The sequence below is a fragment of the Symphodus melops genome (genome assembly GCF_947650265.1).
Source record: "Symphodus melops genome assembly, chromosome: 17".
In the NCBI taxonomy this organism is placed as follows: domain Eukaryota; kingdom Metazoa; phylum Chordata; class Actinopteri; order Labriformes; family Labridae; genus Symphodus; species Symphodus melops.
Window position 1 is genome coordinate 19,882,367 of NC_136707.1, and position 16,923 is coordinate 19,899,289.

Sequence of the window (16,923 nt, forward strand, 5' to 3'; positions counted from 1 at the left end):
GCATTTTGAAGCTTCTGCTCTTACTGTCTACAATAAACCTCTTTGGACAAAGTTTTCACTGACAAGACCTTGCTTCTCTGTGATTCACATTTCTTCTTCTCAGTTTTAATCTCAAATGAATATTTGTTGGGAGTGTTAAATTCAAGCTTAAATAAACTTGTGATTTTGGCCTGAAGCCACAGGGCTCATGTTGTGTTGACTTTTAACTCCCTCTACAGGAAAGTAAGTGCTTTTCAAGGCTTTGACTCAAATGCTGAGAGGCACATGATCATGTTAAGCCACAGCAACAAATATGATATACTAGGAAACCTTATTGTCAATTTTATGAGGAAAATTCCCCCTCATTAGCTGAAATCATATGAGAGGCACAGCCTCTGGGATGATGATGCTGTATACTGAATAAATACTTTGACGCTAGTTTTGCTTTGACTACAAACCCTCCCTCTTTCTTTTTTTGTCCACAATTGCTCTATTCAGCCCTGTTATTTCTGATTCCTTTGGGCAGTGCAGTTAGGTCAGCTTACAGATATTATGAGCCATCAGCTAAAGGTCTGTTAGTTACAGAGCAAAGCTTTATGACGCAGGTGTATCCCACCTACCACACCTGACAAGAGCCCATGCCTGGGTGGGATATTAAGAGTTCTGCCTTCAGGGTATGATGACAGGAAAGAAGTGGGGGACTCGAAATCAAGATGTACACTTTGGCTTGTGACCTTTTTTCATTGTCATAGTTCTAGTCCATGCTCATGTAAAAGCCATATAATTTGGCTGTTAATTTTAGGTCACTTTAAAACTTGTATTATTTCATTCCATGTGAAGCACTTTGGGCAGCCTGTTTATATGAAAGGTGCTTTCAAATAATATCCAGCTCAGTCTCGTTATCAAAGCCTTGCCAAGAGTGAAAGCCATGGGGAAAATCTGGGTAAGTATAGTGACAAATTGTTAACTAACAATTTAAAATTACAAAGTTAATAAGGCTAAAATCCCTTTTTGTGTATTGATGACCTTCAGGAAACTGTTAACCAATGCAATGCACTAAGAAACCTTTCAGTTAGTGAACAAAAAAAGGAAGCTGCATCCCTGCCTAAAGGTTGGGCATTGTAAGTCTCATTTCCTGCATTCCATGCTCACTTGCTCTTGTGATCAATTATGCTAATTGTTTTGAAGAGCCTTGTGATCAGACAGGTTAGTTTAGAGAGGCAGCTCACCCACGCAATCAAATGAAAGGGAGCCTTAGTACAGCAAATACTGGCTGAGGACGTTCTGGTTTGTTTTCAGGACATTTAGTGGTGTTCAGTGGGAAGAAAGAGATGTCTTGATGGGTGGAGGGATTGAGGAGTCTTAACTTTTGCCACACTTGAACTGCACTATACCTTCCTCCATTGCTGGCATGTTTAGTTTTCCATTCAGTTCCCTGTGCACCTCCTGACTACCCCAGACTCTCTCCAGAAAAAGGAAGCTTGGAAACTGAATCAATCAGTTGCTCTTCCTCGAGGTTTCCTTCTGTTTGTGGAGGAACCAGGAGGAGGATCCCGGGGAAGCCAGTCAGGCCTCCACTAACACTACTGCTGTGTAGTCAAACAGTCAGAGAAGAGCTCCCACAGTCAGATATAGCTTTAATATGTTTACACAGGGTAGATAAAAATCATTTGGCAGTCAATGGCAGCTGTATGTGGTGAGTATAGAGAGATATTTTCAGTTTATTGCCAACTGTTAGATCAAAGTTTATAAATATATTCACTTGGACAGAATAATGGAAACACCTTAGTTTTCTTATTTTCAGCGTTCAATTGGTTAGCACATGACTTAAGTTTTGGTCTACAAATCACATTTTCCCAGTGGTGACTTCTTCAAATGAAATTAAAAACTAAACTCTTGGTGACTCAATGGTAGTGAACAGAATAGCATGTTGCATAGCAGCCTCTATACAATTAGTCTTTGAATGTGTGTATAAAGTGTGACAGGGTCAATGTGAGAGTATTTTTAAGAAGACCATCTTACCATCTCACCAGTTAACCTCAATTTATTGGGTTTATAACATAAAAGAGGAAGGAAACCATCAAATATTGTTTTTTTTTATTTTTTATTAATACAGCACACTAGGGATACTTTTGAAAAACATTAATATTGATATATTTAATGTCAAATAAAAAAGGAAACATTTGTCAAAACCCCAACTCAAGGAAAATAATTTGAGTGGTTGAATGGTTAACTTGCGCCATCTGTAGGTCATAAATGTGACTTGCTTTCTCCTCAAAATGTTCCATGTCTGCATGTTTCACTGATGACAAAAAGTATTTTTATTTCTTATATTCTATCTTTATTGAGATTACAACTAGATTTACTAAACAGATTATGAAATTTGCCATTTTATGATCCCACACAAACGCATTGTGACTTTTACAGTAAATTTGTGAATGGATGCAAATGTATAAGAGTCTGTGTATGTGCAGCATGTGTCAGTCTTTCCATGTGTCTGTCAATATTGTGTCCAAAAGAGAAAGACAGCATTCACACTGGGTCCTCCTGGCCTTTGAGCCACTCCCACAGTAAATAGTTAACACCTTTTCAGTAAGATTTCCATTTTCCTAAAACATTTACCAGACAGATTGGAAAGTTTTTAATAAACCCCAATGAACACAAACACAGTCTTGCAAATGAAACAAGGATTTCTCTGAGAAAATAGAAGTCTACACTTTGTCTTTTGTATGCTCTATTCAGCAGTAAAATTCCATATTCCTACATTTATGTTTCCCCACCCTGAATGACTTTCAATTTGTTTTCTGTGTTGATGAAACGAGGGAGGGGATGACAAGAAAGACGTAAAAGAAAAGGTCAGGCTATGAATGGACTCCTTAGGTGCTTTGCCTGCACAGATAATATTAAAACTTGTTCTCATACTGTAAACTGTGTTTTGCCTTGCATGAATTTACCTCTCTCTTAATAGCCCTCAGAAATGTGTCACACTAAGGCAGTTCATGAGGAACATGGGGAAATGGAAATGTCCCTTACTCCTTACCTTTCATCTCACCATTCATTCCCTTGAGACCATGCGAAAGAGTAGGGGCATTATAAAAACCATCACTCATGAAGAATCACTGTGAAAGCCTGAAGTTGTTTTTAAATTCAGTAAAATCTATGCTTTTTATATGCATATACAAGACAGTTTGATAAAGATAAACATTAAACTAATGTTTACAGTGGTACTGATATAAATAGTACTAAAAGCTCGCAATAAAGTAAAACATAAAACTACCTCAACTATGCAACTGTAGTGTAAATGACACTCATTAGTGCCATTCAAATATTAAACCAATCTAAAAGGCACATTTCTCTCACTGAAATTATATTCCCCTCCTTTTGCAACGTTTCCATCATAGGCTAGGAAATATTATTCATGAAGTTTTTCTTTTTGTTAAATTATTGGTTTTAGTAGATGGTATCTAAACCAGTATAGGACATACACGGTAGGCCCATCCTGGCCAACACAGGTATGTAAACAAACTAAAAGTAAATCAAGCACAGATTATTGTATCAGTTAACAATGCAGTTTACATTCAACACAGATGAGCCTACTTCTGTATATAATCTACTCCAGCAAAGTAAACTTACATTCATTTAAACATGACTTACAAATGTCAGTTAATATCTCACATTTGTGACTAGTTGGAAAGCTTAAATTAAATCCTGGTGGATATCTTATTTGTATTCTTAGCTTTTATATTTTGTACATTTTTAGTACTTTTATACCTTATATTCCATATTATATTGTTTTGTTACTTACATTGTGTCTTTGATGTCCTGTTGCTGTAACGCCTCAATTTCCCAGCTACAACTATATCTACATATCTGCCTGATGTTAAAAATAAAGAGTGAGTTAAAAACATTACTGAAACAGTTCTTTTGTTATTTAAAGCGACTTTTAGCCTAGCCTATAGTGATGAAGAAAATGAAATGTAGATCATTTGAGGTCATTTTTTTTCCATTACCTTTAATCCTTCTCACCTGTTGTCTACCACAGCTCGTGCGAGTTTCCAGGAAACCAATGACAGTTGAGCCACAAGCTAGTCAGACACAGCCCCATTTTAAATAATAATGTCAAAGGTTTTTGTGAACAAAGAGTTAAACCATTTGAAAGTTGGGATGCTAATCGCATTTAGCTAGCAGGCATCAATTCATAACAAGTGTTATCTTAAGACTCTTTACAAGAAGCAGGTAAAGGACCTTACGTTGTCTATTAACATTACAAAAGAGTAGGTATAGTAGCATAACTGTCAATGGGCTAGGTGGTTGTTCATGTTCAAGCTAAGATGCAAAGTGCAAAACTAATGCATTAAGATAACGTATGTTATGTTTGGTTTAATAAAATGACTGAAGAAAAGGCCATTGTTTTTTTTGTTTTTTTAGAGGGTCAGAAAATTCAGAGGAACCTGGAAGGAATGCTGTGACTTTGTCGCTACCAGTCAGAGTGGGTAATTGCAGCATTCAGCTTGAGATCTAGCGACACCTGTTTCCACCTGCCCATCCTGAAGGTGGCATCCCATGCAGCTGTGAGAACTAACCAACAAAACACATGAGGTATGGTTGTAGCTGAAACTAACAGGCAACCCACTTTGAAGTTGCACATAACATATTTTTTGGGGTTTAATTCACTATGTGTAGTATGATTTCTACAGGAATTCAAACAGTAGTGGTTTAATTTTTTTTTGATTTCACGGTGCTTTTAGTTTCATAGGTCCGATACTTTAACGCAGTAACAGGTGTTGGAGCTACAAAGTAGTCTTTTTCACGATAGTAATCAGTTAATAAAAATAAAGTGCGTATTTAACTTCCTGTTGCCAAAAAAAGTACATACCAGGAAGTTACTGCACTGCTTCTGATTTTTACGAGCATAGAGTAAACCTACAGGGGTGTCACTGCGTGCGTTGCCATCTAATTCGACTAAAATTTTCAGGGGTGTCAAACTCCAGTCCTGGAGGGCTGGCTTCCTCAGACTGTTAGATGTCTCCCTGCTTGGATGCAGCTGAATCCAATGAGTGACTCGTTATCAGGCTTCTGCAGAGCTTAATGACAACACATTGGTTTAAAGCAGGTGTGTTAGAGCAGGGAGACATCTAAAAGTCTGAGGAAGCCGGCCCTCGAGGACTGGAGTTTGACACCTATGGACTAAATGACAGTGGACATTTATTTTATGAACATATCCCCATCATGATGAATCCATGAATCTCCTTAATTTCTCCGTTACACACTTGAGCCCAGCTACGAATACAAATTCCCCCTCGACAGACCTAAGGAAATCATGAACCCTGAACCAAACAGAACAGGTTTTTTCTTTCCTCTCAATGAGTGATGCAAGGTAATCGTCATGAGGGGTGAGATTGGTAGCACAGACGGGACTAGTTATCATGTTACTGTAGATCACTGTCAGTCAATAAAAGAGGACCAGGGAGTCACATCTGCTCTTCCTTTATAAACAGATACCAACTTGCTTTTACATGAGCAAGTATAGAAACACCCCAGATATAGTGGCATGTTATTTGATGTGGAAAAGATGCCAAATACAGGATGTGAAGTGTCAAAACTCAGTCATCAAAGTAACAGTGTCCACTGTTTTAATAGTGTGATACAGGCTCTAAAAACAACCTTGACAGTTGATAACACAATCGGAAAGCATTGGGTCTGAGAGAACATTGAGGTGACAGATATAGATATATATTTATATATATACACTCAGTGCCATACGAGCCGCTGCCTGAGCTCTCACAGTGCTCGGACAGTCATCTAAGGAACTATTGAGGCTGTGGCTGTCATCAACCTTTATGTAACATGTCAGTGAATCCTAAATCAACAGCAACATGTGAAATATAGAAAACATTATGATATAGAAGTGCCAGGAGAAATGCTGATTTAGGTCTTTTAAATCTGTTGACACATTCAGGCTCATGTTTGAAGGCAGTTTTTTTTGCCAATTAAATATAAAAAAAAGGATAATTTACATCTTAAAAATGAAAGGAGGCTGTCTATTATTGTAATGATATGAAAGTAACTGGTGGATGTGGGATGATTATTGGAGAGGGAATATAATGACTAATGTGTGAAGGATAGAGGTGATGAAAAAGAGGTTAGGGTTAGTTATGAAACAGCCGTGGCTCCATCAACATTTCTTAAATGTATGCAGTTGTGTCCGTTTCCTTTTATGCGTGTGTTCAGGAATAACTTTTCCACCCAGCAAAACACAGGCTGCCTACAGAACAGCACTGAACTCATACAATAAAGTCCAGTCATATTTATTGGATTAAAGGTGTTTTCCAGTAATGTATAGAGTGCTACAAAAAATTAAGTCACACTGAATTTTACTTAAATACTGGAGAAGTTTCTTTTGAAGTGGTCAATATGAAAAAAGTTATCAGTAAGTTTTTCTTCCTTCATAAATTACAAGGCTAATTTACATGGCTACCCTGATTCATTGGTCTTGTTGCTAGGGAACAGTTTGTTGAACACTGTTAAAACTACAGTAGGCTTAGATCTAAAAAAAAAAAAAAAAAAAAAAGGGAGACGGAGGAAATGTTGCGTCATGAATAATATTTAGTCTATTTTGTTCGTAAGTTGCGGGTTACATGAAATGTTTGTCGGCACCAAAAAGATTTTGGAATCAAGGCTCCAGCTTCATAAATTCACACAGATTTATTTTTTACATGTAGACATCTTTTGGAGTTATGAAGTAATATCGCTCAGCCGGAGCCTTCAGGTGGAAGCTGGGTTGGTTATTGAGCTGAAAGAGTAAAAAAGGAAGAACAGTATTTGATAGTTTTGGTTGAAGTCCACATGTGCACCACCCTTAACGTTTATTTTCACCTCTCACTTTTCCTCTCAGTTTTGATTGTCTATTCATTCTCAAATCCACTGAGTCAAGGTGACCACTAATGTCTGAACAGCTGTGTGTGAATTAACCCGTCAACTTAAAAATTGGGAAAATGAGGTAAAGTGAGGTAAACAAGTGCCACTGAAAGAGCTGTTGTACAAGGATGGGCAGGGCACACCTGGGAGGCTGCAGCGGAGTCAGTCCTGCTTAAGACGGAGTGTAACTGTCTGTCTTGAGCGATGTTGTCTTAAAGAGACAACGTTTGGCACATTCTGGGTTAGTTTGTTGTTCCACAGGGACCGGGGGATTCTGTCTCCACCAAGCAGGGTCATGGAAAGGTCTCGTCAGTCAGGCTGCTGAAGAGAAAAGTTAATTTACAGTCAACCCAAACATGCATGTTGATGCCTCTATACTTGGTACAATACACATTGTGATCCCCTTGGAAAAAATCTGTCTCAGTCCGAATGTGCTGCCAAACATTCAGTTCTTAATGAAATCACAAGCGAGGGTAACAAATGATTATGTAGGGAGAGCTGTTCACAAATCAACAGTAACACCACTTTCTCGACACTTTGTTCATGGGTGTCAAAAAACAGCACTCCATTTGAAACGGCACAAAGCCTTGCAGCAATATCAATTACTGTTAAAACCAATAATAAATGTGTAGTTCGAGACTTGCATGCCCGATACAGTAACATAATAAAATCAGCATGACCAAAAAAACACATTTAAGAACTGAGACATACAATAATAATGTTATAGTAAATAGCTTTGTGGTCAGTTTCAGTGTGAGTTTGATCTCTTCAGTCATAGCATGTAACTGTTTTGTGAAGCAACTCTTAAAATTGTTGCAATCTGCTCAAAACTTTCTTCCAATATTTTCCTTTTGTATCAATTTAAAAAGATCACATTTCTATCATTTTAGTCCTCCCCATGCCACCAGTAATGAAATATATTATCCTTGACACATTGCACTGACAATCATTTCTGCCAACCTTAAAGTGCAGTACCCAAAACAATCAGTAGGAGGCACCTGTGCAGCAACAATGATGAGAATACCCCTCACCAGTCCAGATATGTTGGAAAGTAATTACATTAATTTAAGTACACTATCTGAGGTTTAAAATGTGTTCATGGCATAATATTTAAATTTAGTTCAACTATTATCTAAACGCTGATGTTAAAAGTAAAATTCTAGAGTATGATTATATAAAAGTTTAACTGAGAGAAAACAACCTCAAAAAACGTACATTAGGAAGTCAGAGGTGTTTGTACTATTCACACCATAATACCAAGATGTCCTATAACGCCTCTTTGGCAAAGACTGGAAAAGGTAGTATGAACGAACTGTATATAAAGTCTTTGAGGAAGTGAAAGTAAAGATGGCAAGAACCAAGAGGGCGGAGCAGTCATAGATAATACCTTGAACAAAACACTGCATCACTTTATAGTTTTGAGAAACATTGGTTCATGATTTACAGTAAGTGTCAGGTCCTGTTTAACTCGTTTGTATGCGCCAAGACTGAAAGGAGATGGTGGTGTAACAACTGCTTGTGACTATCTTGTTTTCACTGAATCCTCCGGGAGAACTGATTTTGGAGAGCTTTGCATTTTTTGCTCCCAGCCATCTTCTTTGGACTCCAAAAGAATTGTGAGTAGAGTTCGAGAGATAAGGTGGGACAGAATTGTTTGTTTGAATACCAGTAACTGTTTAATTAAACTTTGATTTTTTACATTCTTACTTCTCAAGTAAGCGTTATAATTTATAAAACGCCCATGCAGTTTAAGAGCTTGTTGAGACTTATTTTAATTTGATAGTTTTTTTTTGTTTTGTTATAATGACACATCATCTCCTCAGTGATCTACAAATTATAGATTGTATGTGACTAAGCCTGTTGGATGACCTTAACAATTAACATTACCTCAGCAAAAGAGTTAATGTACAGTGTGAGTACTTTTCTAAGATATTAACATCTGTAACAACTGAGGAAGGAGCTTGTGTTAACAGATATCCTGTAGTACCCTTTAAGACATGTCCCTAAGGGTGCTTAGAAAGGCTTTAGGGAAAACATAACAGCTGGATGAATGTAGTTACTATTTTAACATTGTTGAACTCACTAGTTTAACTTAGTAAAGGATGTGAATTGTTTTCTTTTATATTTGCCAGGTGTCTTGTTTTTTTGAAGAATCAGGATTTGAAGCTGAAGTATGGTGGACAGCACATGAGACAAATTTCAAGTTTGACCAATCTCCAAAGAAGTGATGTTCGTGCACATAACACACATAATGTAAGTAGAATAAGGTTAATGATTTGTTTTCCAAACTGATTTTTATATTAGACACAAGAAAATGCATCTACTTAACTATTATAATATTTAGTATTTATGAAACAGTATATTTGGGTGTGTAAACTTTGCACATGTTTTTAAAGACTACGTGTGCTGGTGCCAAAGCTCTGCGATTTAAAGGTGTCTCCATGCCATCATGTTTGAAACTAAAACCTTAAATAACAAACAACAACAATAGCTGTGGATTAAAGCAACTCCTATTAAATATCCTATCACTTTTCAGGTCATATATTCTCCTTTTTTATACAGAAAAATGAAAACAGTATCATTTTATCAACTGTAATTTTTTATATTGTCATTCATGGTCACTGTTGATGAAAGCTAAAATATTTTACATTATTTCTACTCCCAAGAGTTTCTTCAAACAGGAAATAAAATACCAACAAAAAATTTGGCTGAACAATTCTTTGTAAGAATTCCTACATGTGTATGTGTGCATCTAAACCATAGCTTCTGATAATTCAATCAGGAAAAAAGTTTTCTTTGCTTACATTCAGTTATTTATGAAGTGATAACATGAAGTAGGTCTAGATGGTCAGTTATTTGAAGGGATAATTGAGACTTGATAGATGACTTCTAAGTACTTGCTAGTGACCTTTTCTAGCTCCTTCTTCTACCCATTTATAAACCTTAAAATTAACGTTTTGAAATGTCTAAAACTAATTTATAAAGGCTTAATTGATTATCTTACAGTTGCTGTTTCTGGTCATGGATGATTTTGTTTGTGAAAAATTAATCGAATGGGGTCTCGGATGTTGGATAGGTAGATTTAAAGGTATAGTATTTTGATTTACACATGTAATTTCCCACTCATACTGAAACGCTGAATTGTATGCTTATAGTAACATAAAAGGTGCTCTGCAATTCAATGCCGACTCACACTTTTAGAGATTTCCAGCTTTTTAAAGATAGCTCTCTTCTGAATTGATTTCCGAATAACAGATGAAGACATTGATAAGAAAAGTTTTTACTATCTCGATAATGACGACATAAGAGACTTGATCCCAGAAGTTCGCCCAAGGAAAAGATTCAAGAAGCAACTCAAGTTGCTGAAGGTAATACTCTACAATATATTTGCTCTAATAATTTCCCACATAAAAAATATAGAATTACTAATGTGTCCTGAGAAAAATAATCCAGCATCCTAGGCTAGAGAATGGATCACATTGTTGTTGACTTGAGGAAAGTGGGTTAGGGTTAAACTGTAATCACTTTTAAACCATTTATCTAGATGTAACTTTGTAGGGTTTAAATGATAAAGCAAATTAATATCCTAAAATTCCATCGTCTATCCAAGCCTGACATTTATCAGGAGGAAACCTTTGTGGAAAATATTTTTGTTGTTGATAAAGCATGTTTTTAGGATTAATTTGTATATTTTCATCCTTTAGGTTTCGGCCAAAAGTGATAACGGTAAGGTCCACAGTATATTAACTGAGTGTGGTGATGATCTATGCTTTGAATTCAATAGTATCCTGCTTTGACAACATTGAAAACCAGTTGAGACCATGTTTTAACATTGTGATAGAAAAATGGCTCTTTTGAATTTCTATTGAAAAAATACATAAGCAAAAAGAAAGTTGGACCTTTTAGGGGGAGTGCAGAAGGTCACTATCATCAACTAAGAAACAACGGCGTGACACATACCTTTTGAGGGAGAAACACAGGGGAGGAGGACACAATTGCAGAAACCAAAATGTATTTAACAAAAGGCAAAACAAAACTTGCTCAAAAAATCCACTGGAAGAAAAAAGAAAGTAAATCCAGAGAGCATAGAACATAAGGCAACATACAACTGTAGCGCAGACCAAAAGACAATGAACCGACAAGAGTCACAGGAAACACAGAGACTAAATAGACAAGGGGTAATCAGGCGCAGGTGAGACTAATAAGACAAGCGAGGACAATCAAGGAAATCAGACACAAGGAACAAAGAACTCAACACCAGAAGTACAAGTACAAAGTAAAACCCAACACTGACAACACCAAAACCAGATATACAAAATAAAACAGGAAACATTAAAGACTAGGCTTAAAACACAACACAGGAAATAAACTTACAGGTAACATAGGAGGACACAGAGAAACACACTGAAGACTAAAATAAACACAAGACTATGAAACATTAAAGCACACAAGGGAAACAATCAACCCAGGAGGGAAACCAGAGAGGCAGGGAACACAGTAACACGGAAAAACATGAGGGAATAAAACTGAACTCAAAACTCTGAAATATAACCTAAACGAAACCAAAGAATGACAATACCCAGGTATTTCTTTTATTTTTAGAACGATAACTTATCACAGGGTAAGAAATTTTATTTAATGTTTTTATACAAATTATGTATATTTATGGGGCACAATAATTACCTAATTAACACAATTTTGTATGATGACTTTATATTAAACCTCAGGTGTTTTAGAAACATCCTGTAGAAAGGATATGTGGGCCAATACTAACCAAACACATTAAACAAGGACTGAAACTTTGGGCCTTTCACCTGGTCCAAACATCTTATAGTGCAGGGCAAGTCTAGTTAACACAGCTAACACTGTTTGACTAGCAAACATACTGTATGTGCCCAAACCTGTTCGACCATGGGCATGTTGGCCATAAAATGAGGTGTGGTAAGGTACAGTGTTGGCAACTTGATTTGGATGCAGTAAAGTACTACTTTATGCTGCTATTTAAAGTAAACCGATTTTGATTGTTTAGATTTGTTTCATCAAATGACAAGTGTAAACTAGATTTCAAGGTTGAGTTTCCGTTGTGTAAAACACTGAACTTGTTTTTCCTGAAGTTGTAGCCATGGGTGTGTGAATGTGGATGTTGGGGATTTGTACTGCTGGGCAGTTGGTCATGTTACATTGCAGCCTCTGTCGTGGATGAAGTGAAGTCTGACAAGAAATATTCTTCATTAACTTTGAAAAAATTATTTCACACATGTTGTTTTCCCCTTTATTTGGCATCTAATACATATAAATGTATTTGGTTTTTTATTCCAGCAGAAAAAGATATACTCTCTGAAGTGAAACACATCATTGCACGTGTCCATAGAAAACTACTTGATGGAGACAAAACAATGCTCAACGCTTTTCTAAAGTAAGAAATACTTTTTTATGTTTCATATTTTTTAAATCAGGTCACTTTTTACAAGATTCCTGACTTGTCTTTAGAGTTGTATCTGAGTCTTGCATAGATATAGCACTTTTGAAAGAGTCACAGGAGGAAAACACAATCACTCATAAGCCAAAGACATAATATGGTATGCAACATCTAGAGCTGAAGTACTTTCAAACACCACCTAGATTCATTACCTTGTTTACCAACATACTCAATTATATTATTTAAATAGGACATATCTTGCTGATAGTGAATGTCGGAATTGCTTATTTCTTGCCAGATTTAAAGTTCACGTGGTAGTGAAATTATGCTTTTGTAGAACTAAAAGACAGAGAGAAGGCTTACACCTTAACATTTGACACATTATTAATTTTACATGATAGCCCATCGTGGTGTGATTACATAGTCTAATGATGTAAAAATGAAAGTGAGTATTTAAAATCTTGTCCAACAGGGAAAAAATCTGTGATTTGGAGACAGAAAAGAAGGAGCTGGTTGGAGTCTTTGGTAGAACTGGGGCAGGAAAAAGCTCTTTAATAAATGCTATTGTCGGAGAGAAGGATCTCTTACCTTCAGGAAGTGTCAGTGCTTGTACCACAGTCATCATTAACGTGGAGGCTAACAACCAGAACCAGAACTATGAGGCAGAAATTGAATTCATCCCAAAAGAGGTAAGTCCAGCTGAATATGAGTACTTATCACTTTTCAAAATGATATGATCTACCTGTAGCTGCAAGCTTACAGAAACTATTCTTCGGCTAATTACATTTCATTCCATTCAGGTAACCAAGTCATAATTATGTTTATTTTTTTAGGAGTGGGAGCTGAAGCAACTTGTATTATACTTGTCTGCTTTCTTTGATGCTGCAGACCAAGAAGAGGAAGATGCTGATGAATATAATGATGCTGTTGAAATACTGTCAGCGCTGTATGGAGAAGAGTGGAGAAATGTCTATTCTGAAGAAAATTTCATCAGTCAAAAATATTTCAGAGAAATTCCAGAATTTTTCAATTCTCAGATGAAAACCTTGACCGCTAAATCAGTAAGAAAGAGACTGTCTACTCTATGGTATAATTTCTATGTAAATATATATGTAGGATTTGTTAATAGGAGGCACTCTGGTTTGAAAATTTATTACATTTCCGTCTCATACCATTTGTAGTCTGTAATTTAAATACTGTGGTGCCCCTCAAGTTTGTTTAGTTGTGACTGAATTAGAAAATGTTATGGTAAATTGTCTTAAAGAGACAATGACTGTGATCCTTGATCTCGACACACAAATATTCCCTTGATGTGAAAGTTTTGTCCTTTACTTCCTAGTTTCTAGATTGACTCTGTAACTGCTGCTGTCAACTTCTAATCAGTATGTGATACTTTAAAACAAATCCTTAATCTTAATATTTATTGCAGGCTAAAGAGCTGTCTGCAAAACTTGTCAAATACACCAGAAGCAGCTCAGAGGTTGGGGATGACAAAGTAAATGGATGGTTTTGGCCTCTGGTGAAGTGTGTTACTATCAGAGTGCCAAATAATGACCTTCTTCAGAATGTCACACTTGTTGATCTACCTGGAAATGGGGACCGCAACAAGGGCAGAGATGAAATGTGGAAAGGGGTAATTCCTTTAATGCATCACTTCTAATATCTTTTAAGTGTGATATTTTATTATAAAGAAACTGATATTTACTGATATTCACAATTGGCTTGGATTGCATCCTTCTAGGTTGTTGAAAAATGTTCCACTGTTTGGATCGTGACTGACATCAACAGAGCAGCATCAGAAAAAGAACCATGGGAGATTCTGGAAAGTGCCAGCAGCATTATGGGAAATGGTGGCCAATGTCAGCACATTCACTTCATCTGCACCAAGTCTGATGTCATTGAAGATTCAGATGATCTGTAAGCAATTTTTTAAAACATTTTAATTATGCCATGTACAGAGGCTTCAACCTTCATTGCACTGGTTGCAGGTTTAATTCCAGAGCCTGCAACTGTTCAGTGCATGTCATGGCGTCCATAATTTACATACAGTACAGTATGGTACAGTACACGGACATACAGTACGTTTGTTTATACAAAAAAAATATATATAATTTTTTTTTTTTTTTTTTTTAACTTTAATCCTGAAGGAAAAGAAAACCACATTAAGTTCAATATTCTGAAAATTGAAGTTTCAGGGCTTCAGATACTGTGAGAGCTACTGCTTTATATTGTTGTCTTACAGTCCAGTAGATGCCGTTCATCGTGCCATAATAGACAGAAACAGGCAAGCCAAGGACGAAGTATGGAAAGAATTCAGGAAACTAAAGGAGGTTAAGGTGAGTTTAAATGAGCTGAGGATACATCTTTAACAAAGTTCTGTAACTGTAAGCCTCTCAACTTAATCATTTTTTACTTTTCAGAGACATTTTAGTGATGACTGTTTCGAAGTCTTCACTTTGAGCTGCAAAGAGTTCTGGAAGAATAAATGGCTAAATCCAAATGAAACTGGTAGGTGAAGTCCATGGATAATTCCATGCAGAATATTTATGATCTGCACTAAAAATATTTGATCATGTCATTATGTAAGCTGTGTATTATATTGTCTTGAACAGAAGTTCCTAAACTTCAGGAATTTCTACAAAGACTAAATGACTCTCACTCAAAGACATTGAACTACGTGGCTGGAGCGTATGGGATTCTGTCACTAATTCCAGGGGCTAGCTGTAGAGAAATGGTAAGATCAATTAACACAACAATTGTATTAAAGTATCATAATTATCATTGTTTTTAACACAAAGTAATCCTTATTTTAGCAAATAAGTGTCAGAAAACAATTCCATTTAGTTAAACACTGGTAAGTTATGACTTAACCTTTTTCACATGTGCACTCCCCTGTGAAAATCTTCCTGATCTGGTTGTTCTCACATGCATGTATAAAGACATAAATCCATGTGCAGTTTGACAGACTCACAATATGAACAAACAAGTGGAGGACATCATTGCAACATAATGCAGTAGTTTGAAGTGCAAAAAAAGTCAGACTGGTAGGGTGCATTATACATTCTATTGTTTTGCATTGATTGCTGGTAATAAACTTCTTCCCCGCCCATTCCACTTGTTGAGGTGAATTCTGAGGATTATTTCCTACTGTGTTGCTACATCAGCTCACTCTGACTTCATTAGGAAAAAATACCAGGGACCTGACAGGAGAAACTCTGAATATAAAGATATATATACTGTATAATATTATACTTAATAAAATGTTACCAGGAATGTCATAAAGATAATAAACAGTAAACACTGACTTGAAGGAAAGACAGTAATAGTTAAATTTTTATTGTTCTAATGTTTTCTCTTGTATGTCAGGCTGGCACTCGAGCACAGGTGTGTGCAGACATTGAAGAAAACATGAGCTCTGGACTTAAAAAAGTCTCAGAATCCATGCTGAAGGCTTTAGATCCTTTCAAAAACTGCCTCACCAAGGCAGTTGAAGAATCCAAAAGTTCATGTGAAAGTGCCTTGCAGTCCTTCCTAAAACCTGTATGTATGATAAAAAATAAATGCTTTATTCTGAAATAAAACCCTTTTGCACCTAATTAAAAGGTTACTTCTCTACCAAAACGTTACATTTTTGTTTTTTTCTTTCAGAAGGGGGTTGCAGGACGTGCTTCAAGATTAAAGTTTGTAGTCGCAAACAATGGCATCTACGAATCAAGAAAAAGTCTAAATGAGGAACTTGCTTCATGCCTAAGAAAGAGCATTGATGATGAATTTATGAAGAACTTCCCGTAAGTAATAACTGTATGAGAACATAAAGCCCATTTAAAATATGGAATAATGCAGGGGGCGCCGATAGCTCAGCGGCAGCGACAGCGCGCGTACCATGTTGTGAGGCTTTGCTCCTCGCGCGGGCGGCCCGGGTTCGCGTCCGGCCTGTGGCCACCTTCCCGCATGTCTCTCCCCACTCTCTCCCCCTTTCCGACTCTATCCTCTGTCCTCTCAATAAAGGCAAAAAGGCCAAAAATAAATCTTTAAAAAAAAAAAAAAAAAAAAAAAAAAAAATGGAATAATGCAATAATTGTATACAATAAAGTCATGGATATAATTTTATAATTAAAATAGTTTTCTTGATTGATGAAAGATGGTCTTGTGAACATGTTTCAGAAATGAATCAAAGCATGAACCATTGAACGGGGCCATCAGTTCCTTTTCACTGGACACAGGGATGCTAGTGGAAAATAATAAAGATTTGCAGCTGCAACTGGATTTTCTCAGGACAGAGGTAAGAGATGGTTAGGTCTTAGCCAATAGATTCTTGTTTTACGCTCTTATATTATGCAGTGTATAACTTCAATACACAATTAAGTGTTCTCCTCTTGTAGGAAGAGAAAGTGAGGAAAAGAATCCATAATATCATCAGGTATCGTAAGGAAGAAATATACAGCTGCCTGACAATAAAAATTCTGGAAACGATGCAAAAATGCTATGATGGTAAGATAAAAATATAAAAATTGTTATTTGAAAAACTGACATTTTAGCCAATTGAATTTACATCATTGTGATTTTTAAAAATATATATCAGGATAAACCCTTGAGGTGTCTTGCCT

At 36.4% G+C, this 16,923-nt stretch overlaps 1 protein-coding gene across 1 annotated transcript in view; it reads left to right on the forward strand.

The window, feature by feature from the left end:
- The window catches only part of LOC306837627 (nuclear GTPase SLIP-GC-like), a 56,601-nt gene that overhangs the window by 37,894 nt on the left and 1,784 nt on the right, over window positions 1-16,923 (forward strand). Inside the window, exons 2-18 of the mRNA XM_079365371.1 lie at window positions 4,410-4,550; window positions 9,030-9,150; window positions 9,904-9,985; window positions 10,153-10,265; window positions 10,602-10,623; window positions 12,220-12,313; window positions 12,789-13,005; window positions 13,150-13,377; window positions 13,746-13,949; window positions 14,058-14,233; window positions 14,559-14,652; window positions 14,737-14,824; window positions 14,929-15,050; window positions 15,683-15,856; window positions 15,965-16,104; window positions 16,481-16,598; window positions 16,699-16,807. Of these exons, the coding sequence (XP_079221497.1) occupies window positions 4,543-4,550; window positions 9,030-9,150; window positions 9,904-9,985; window positions 10,153-10,265; window positions 10,602-10,623; window positions 12,220-12,313; window positions 12,789-13,005; window positions 13,150-13,377; window positions 13,746-13,949; window positions 14,058-14,233; window positions 14,559-14,652; window positions 14,737-14,824; window positions 14,929-15,050; window positions 15,683-15,856; window positions 15,965-16,104; window positions 16,481-16,598; window positions 16,699-16,807 (2,110 nt within the window). The 5' untranslated portion in view covers window positions 4,410-4,542. The remainder of the gene's footprint in view (window positions 1-4,409; window positions 4,551-9,029; window positions 9,151-9,903; window positions 9,986-10,152; window positions 10,266-10,601; window positions 10,624-12,219; window positions 12,314-12,788; window positions 13,006-13,149; window positions 13,378-13,745; window positions 13,950-14,057; window positions 14,234-14,558; window positions 14,653-14,736; window positions 14,825-14,928; window positions 15,051-15,682; window positions 15,857-15,964; window positions 16,105-16,480; window positions 16,599-16,698; window positions 16,808-16,923) is intronic.